The sequence below is a fragment of the Haemaphysalis longicornis genome, unplaced genomic scaffold, assembly GCF_048455015.1.
Source record: "Haemaphysalis longicornis isolate Haplotype H1 unplaced genomic scaffold, Haemaphysalis longicornis Haplotype H1 scaffold_14, whole genome shotgun sequence".
NCBI classification, from domain to species: domain Eukaryota; kingdom Metazoa; phylum Arthropoda; class Arachnida; order Ixodida; family Ixodidae; genus Haemaphysalis; species Haemaphysalis longicornis.
The window spans coordinates 61,745,527-61,752,528 of NW_027526245.1; the positions used below are offsets into that span (position 1 = coordinate 61,745,527).

A 7,002-nucleotide genomic window follows, 5' to 3' on the forward strand; every position below is an offset into this window, starting at 1 on the left:
GCTACCTCCATTCTTTACAGCGTATTCGATCCTCTCCATATTATACTTCCGTATGTCAGCTGTCTTCCGCTTATTGGTTAACTTCGAGAGCTCCGCTAGTTCTATTCTGTCAGCTGCGGTAGAGATTGTCATGGTTTGCCGTTTCCTTATTAGAGCTTTCGTCTCCTGCGAAAGTTTACCAGTATCCTGTTTAGCCATAGTGCCCCCGTCTTCTACTGCACACTCCGTGATATTGCGTGTAAGGCGGTCGCTGGCTTCTTGTGTCGTAAGCTCGGCTTCCTCGTTAAGAGCGGAATATCGGTTCTGCAGCGCGATCCTGAATTCTTCTATTTTACGTCTTACTGTTAGCTCATTTATCGGCTTCTTTCGTTGTAGCTTGTTGCGGTCCCTCCTCAAATCTAGCCTAATTCGAGATCTTACCATACGGTGGTCCCTACACCTTACCCTTCCGAGAACTTCCACATACGTCATCAATCATCAATCATCATTCCACATACGTCATCATCATCATCAATACGTCATCAAAGAAAATATATGTTATCAATCACAAAAGAATCGCGCTTTTCCACGAAGTGAATCATGACGAGTGGGCGAAGCACTGGGGATCGTTGTTACTGTAAATCACCCGTGAGAGTGCTTACTGCTGTAAAACAATTTCCAATGCAATCCAATTCAATCCTCTCCCATGCATGGATTCAGTCCAATCCATTTCAATCCAACCTGATACCACTCAATCCAAATCCAATTCAATCCAATCTAATCCAATGGTGCTCGCGCATGCGGAGCACGGCTATCCAGGACCTCTCTCTCTCTCTCTCTCTCTCTTTCTCTAATTTTTTGTGAGCCTTTATGTTGTTCTTGTTAACCTTTCTTGAACCTTTTGTTCACAGATGTTTCGATTTACACGGTGCTGTGAGTGTTTCTCTCTCTAACATTTTGTGAACCTTTTGTTTTGTTTGAGGGCATGCACTGCCGTCCGTCTTTTATACGAGAAAAGGTGCTACAATGCACCCTGCTTTGAAGTAATTATTGAGACGTGGTACAGCAAAAAGAGAAAAAGTGATAAGCAACACCTAAGAAGGAGGTACACTGCCACCCCTCTTTATGGGAATTAAGAAAAAAAGTGTGGGGGGGCAGAAGACCGAGCCCAGGCTCCCATACCCAGGAGCTGGAACGCTTCGTGTATACCCCAATACCTTCAAAGACAACGTAATTCTCACAAGGGGAAAGCCAAAAAGGCATTAGCAAGTGGTCACACAGAAAGTCATGGTAGAAAAAAAAGAAAAAATACGAAAAATTATTACAAAAAAAAAGAAAAAAAACTGGGAAAACGCACTTCACCACTCCAACGCTTTTCCTCTCAGTAATGTGGCAGGCTGTGGCTGGCACAAAAGTCACCCCTTCAGCTGCCGCCACATTGTGTCAAACAGGGGTACTGTAACACCAGCGGGCGACAGTGATAGTCTCCCATTCCAAAGTGCTGAAATACAGAAGGGGAGTGAAACAAGGGAACCATGGAGGAGTGTGACTTGCGATTTGCACGTAAATGGATGTAGTGTTTAAAAAGTAAACGGAAGATGTCTTTGCCAGTTAGCACGTGAGCACCTTGCTCAGTCCGGAGGCCGAAGTTTCAAAATTACGTGCGAAATACGGTTAACGAACTACGTACGGGGTAATGGTTTCCGCTGAGACTGGATCCAAGTATCTTTAAATAGAAAGGGTAAAGTGAATGAACCTAAAAGGGTGAAGCCGGTGCTGGCACGCTTAAGACGAGAACTGGTTACACAGGAAGGTAACAGAGGGAAGGCCAGTAATTACAGCGGCAAACACGTCATATATATATATATATATGGCTTGGCAGTCAAGAAAACCTCGGAAAGCAAAGGGGAGGTTGTGGTGGGTCATAGAAAGAGATGAAGAATTTTTTTAGTCGAAAAGAAAGTGGTGAAAAAATGCCCGCCGGGTGGGATCCGAACCCATGACCTCCAGAATACCGGTGTGGTGCGGATCCCACCTGGCGGGCATTTTTTCACCACTTTCTTTTCGACTCAAAAAATTCTTTATCTCTTTCTATGACACACCACAACCTCCCCTTTGCTTTCCGAGGTTTTCTTGACTGCCAACCCTTATTTTCTGTCTTATTTCACGGAGCCCCTCATTTCCCATTTTCTGATTCGCTACATGCTTAGCGAGGGCCTCTGTTCTGGCAGTCTTGGTTCCAAAGGGAGCTTCAGAGGGTTCAACGCTGGTCGACCACTCTCGACATGTCGTAGACACTCGAGGCACGGCCCGGGGGTTAAAAAGAAGGTCCCCTTCACCCCGAGTAGTCCGAGTGGCGCTGGCTACCACCCCCAAGTGCAGGAAACAAAAATACCTTAACATAAATACCAGAGAAAGTGCTGGGGAAACAGCCCCGCCGGTAGCGTAGTGGTTATCGGATTCTGCTTCCGGTAGCGCTAGCGAGCGGTCGCAGAATGTCGAGCTCCGCCCAAGGAGCGGCTTCAGCGGGCCTTTCGGCCCGCGGTAACAGGATATATGCCCAGGATGCTGATGATTACCAAGTACTTTTGCCACAGTTTCCTTCAGGTCAGTCGGTTTTAAACACGGTTTTTCTTCATGCCGACATGCGTGCCCGGCCTTACCGCGTTGAGGACTTTCGGGACGTTTTGGCTCGTCTGGAACTGCTCCCCGACGTCGTGGCGTTGGGGGCGTACCAGATGAGTCACGTTTGGGCAGTGACGTTCAAGTCGGCGGAGGGTGTAAAGAAAATTTCTGCACTCGCTGATATCAAGGTGAAGGATCGTCGGTGCCTTGTTATCGACCCGTCTAATCAAGAAGCCCGCCTCAAGCTTCACTGGCTGCTGCACAACGTGCCGGACGACGCCGTTCGCGCTGCGCTGGCGCCCTACGGGCGTGTCGGCGAGGTGCGCAGGGAGCGGTGGCGCGTCGAAGGCATCCAAGACAAGGGCTCGACACTTCGAACGGTGACCCTCAAGTTGAAGGCGGGCGTGACCATCGACGACCTGCCGCACGAACTTCGTGTGGCGGGTGACAAGGCCCTCGTCGTCGTCGCCGGAAGGGCCCCGCAGTGCTTACGTTGCAACCTCAAGGGGCACGTCAGGCGAGAATGCAAGGTTCCGAAGTGTTCTTCGTGCCGTCGCTTCGGGCATGATGCAAGCGCCTGCGTTAAGTCCTACGCCAGCGTCACCGGTCCAGCGAGGGAGGACGACCTCCGCGAAAACCTCATGGACGAGGCAGAAGCGGAGGAGACAGCTGCAGGAGTAGCCGACAAGGCGGTGAAGGAGTCGACGTCGGCGGGGCGGGTCGAGGCCGAGGCTGGCCAGCGCGTTCCTGAAAAGGAGCAGCCGGTCGAGCCGAAGACGCCTCCCCCTCACGTCTCGTCGAACGAGGACAACGGAACCGGAGCGGCCAGTCAGGGAACGACGGAGGTGTCGGCTCTAGCAGCCGAAGCCGTGCAAATGGACCTGAGTGGGGCCGTGGCAAAGCGACAACGAGAAAGCAACGACACAGAGCAGGGTGACGGACTCACCAGCAGCGAGGAGCCCCCGGCTAAGGCGGTTTCAGTGAGACGTCCGAGCTTCAAGCCGAAGCCCAACGTCCCACCAGACCGAACGAAAACTTCGGCTCCGCCCTCCTAGCCAGCACGTCACTACGAAAGGTAGTCGCCATCCTGTTCCTCAGTGTTTGTTGTTGCGCTGCTGTCTTGAATCGCCAACGAACTAAACGCAACAGTGTAGTTGGGTCAAGGCAGTATTTTTGGAGGGGGTATTGTGTTCCTGATGCTTATGCTTTGAGCTTTAGGTTTGGCTGGGGGGAGGGTGGCAGTGTGTATTGCAGCGGCCGTGAATCCCGCAGGCCATACGAATGTTTTATAAGTGCGGGATTTTGGAGCGTGTATGGGATGTTTGCAGTTGATGAAGCGTCGTTCTTTTTCGTGCTGCATGAATGTAAGTGTTGTGCGATAAGTCTAGCTCCCTCCTAAAACATGGTTTACTTGAGCAAACCAATGCGCATCGCCACGCTTAACGTCAGGGGATTTTCGGATCGGAGACGTCAAAATCAGGTGTATCGACTCGTAACAGATGAGGATTTGGACATCGTGGCCTTGCAAGAGACCAAAGTTGGGAGGGAGGACCAGACGGATCGTATGGTGCGGCCCTTTATTGCGCGCTATGATGTGTGCGTGTCGCATGCGGTCGGGTTTTCTGCGGGTTGCGCCCTTCTAATTCGGAGAAGCTTAGGGGCCGCTCTAAAGACTGTCACCGCCTCGGAAACGGGGCGGTATGTTGTGTGCGACTTGGAGTATTGTTCCAATGAATGGCGTGTAATGTGTGTCTACGGGCCCACCAATACAGCCGAAAGGAAGGCTTTCTTTGAAGAAATGCGTCCGTGGTGTGAGACGGAACGGCTCTTAATTTTAATGGGCGATTATAATTGTGTTTGCTCAGCGCGCGACAAAAGCAGCACGACCAATTTCAGAGACGCCAGTACGGTGGTACTGAATGAGATAGTAGCCGGATGCGCCCTGGAAGATGCAGGTGATAGCATGAGCAATGCAGGCACCGTTCGCTATACACACTTTCAGGGCAATAGTCATGCGCGGCTCGACAGGGTGTATCTTTCCGTAGAACTCGTACGTGAATGTGACAAATACGAAGTGACCCCTGTTTCTTTTAGCGACCATTGTCTGGTGTCGTTAACACTAGGCAGGGCCGCTAAACGTGGAAACGCGTTCTCCTGGGGTTTGTGGAAAATGAACAACAAACTTCTGCAAGATGATAAATTCGTCGAGGCCGTTGACGCATGCGCACGGACCTCGTTTAGCAGCTCAGACGTGACGAACTTCATTCGGAAGTGGGAGCTGTTCAAACAAGAAGTTAAGCTAAAAGGCCTTGAACGTTCTTCTGCAATGAAGAGCGACGAGAAAAAGAAAGAAGCCACGCTACGAAGTAATCTCGACGCTCTTATTGTAGCAGAATGTAGATCGCCGGGGACGTGCAGAGATGACATAAAGAATGTTAAAGCACAGCTCGAGGTCTTAGATCAGGGCAAATATCATGGCGCGCTTGTTCGCGCAAGAGCAGAAAAGATGCTGCTGGGAGAGGCGCCGACCAAAAGAGCCTTATGCTCCGAGAAAAAGTACGCTCGCAGAAATGCGATAGCGGAAATAGAAAGCGAAGGCGTCTTGTACAAGGATCAAGCCAGCATAGAACGCTGTTTTTGTAACTTTTACGACAAACTGTTTGCATGTCACGCTATTGATGTCGTGGCGTTTAAGGATGAATTTTTGAGATTGTTACCATGCCTAAACAAAGAGATGTCAGCACTGCTCGAAACAGACATAACGGAGAATGAAGTAAGAAAAGCTATAGAGGAGTTGAGCCCGGGAAAGACGCCTGGCCCCGATGGGCTAAGCGCTGCATTCTATAAAAAGTTTAAAGAGTGCCTAAGTCCAGTGTTGTGTACGTTATACGCTGAGGCGTATCAGAATGGTGTGCTGCCACCGTCTTTTCATGAGTCGCACACCATTTTTATTCCTAAGTCAGATGATGACGCCAAACTCCGAACTGTATCTGGGTATCGCCCAATCAGTCTCACTAATGTAGACTATAAGATTTTAATGAAAATTCTGGCGAGTCGTTTGCAGACTGTTATTAGGGACATCGTTGGACCGCATCAAACATGCGGTATAAAGGGGCGGTCGATAGTAACGAACATTCATACTGCTCGAAGTGTTCTTGAGTGTTGCGACAGCACTCAAGGTTCTCTAGCAATGCTCCAGGTAGACCTGGAGAAGGCGTTCGATCAGGTATCACACGAGCTCCTTATAGCCATGTTAGAGCATATAAATGTAGGGGCTGTTATTCTTCAAGGAGTGCGCATGGCGTATAGTGGGTGTTCAACTAGCCTCGTTGTGAACAAGTCGCTCAGCAAAGCAGTGCAGGTTCAACGTGGCGTACGTCAGGGTTGCCCATTGTCCCCATTGCTTTTCTGTGTATATGTAGAAGCGTTTTGTTTGAGTGTTATTGGAAGCAAAACCATCAACGGCTTTCGACTACAGTCGTGTGAGGTGCGTGTGTTGGCCTATGCCGACGACATTGCACTTTTCTTTATTGATAAAAGCAGCATAAGCGAAGCTGTAAAGACACTAAAGGCATTTTGTAAATACAGTGCCAGCAGTGTGAACTGGCAAAAATGTTTAGGTTTCTGGCACGGCCAATGGGAAGAAGCCCCGGAGGTGTTTGAAAGCATAAGCTGGCAGACGACGCCAACCAAATACTTAGGTGTGCCTCTCGAAAACTACGAGGACAGTGATCCCTATTGGCGCAGACAGACAGCTGAATTGCGCGATAGAGCAGAAAAATGGCAAGGCACTGGGCTCTCCATTTTTGCAAGAGGCTCAGTCTGCAATGTGTTCTTAATAAGTAAAATATGGTACGTGCTCCAGGTGTTACACTGTTCGCGTGCGCATGTGCAGGCGTTGCACCGCGTTTTCGCCGTGTTAATTTGGGAGTCCACGTGGGAAAAAACAAGTCGAACGAACTTGTTTCGGCGCGTGCGTAGCGGGGGCCTTTCCTTGTCTCATTTGTTTTTACGACAGGTTGTCAATCGTTTTCTCTTCCTTCGGGATGTACAAGACCCCTTTTTGCGTACTGTTTGCCAAATGAAGTTGTCTGTGGTGTTACCCGATTTTGTTATAGCGTCAGCACGTTTCCCTGTCTTGACAATGAAGGGATACTTCCGCGAAGTTGTTCAAGCGACCCAGTTTTTGCGTGCCCGCTTCACGATGGAATACCTATGTAGCGTAACGCGGAAAAAATTGTATAATGATCTCGTTGACTCTGTATTTCCAGTTCCACTGTACCGGTCAATGTACCGTGCAGGGCCAGGCCAGGATGTGCTTAAACGCGTGAAATCTATGGCGGTACCGCCATGGGTTAAAACGTTCTTTTTTAAGCTCCACGCGGGTGTCCTACCAGT

General features: G+C 49.7%; 1 protein-coding gene across 1 annotated transcript; it reads left to right on the forward strand.

Moving 5' to 3' along the window:
- Positions 1–2,453: 2,453 nt before the first annotated feature.
- Positions 2,454–6,172, forward strand: LOC144165302 (uncharacterized). Its single transcript, XM_077695419.1, has one exon. It carries the CDS (start codon positions 2,475–2,477, stop codon positions 3,657–3,659), a length of 1,185 nt encoding a protein of 394 aa, XP_077551545.1. The 5' UTR covers positions 2,454–2,474; the 3' UTR covers positions 3,660–6,172.
- The last annotated feature ends 830 nt before the right edge of the window (positions 6,173–7,002 follow it).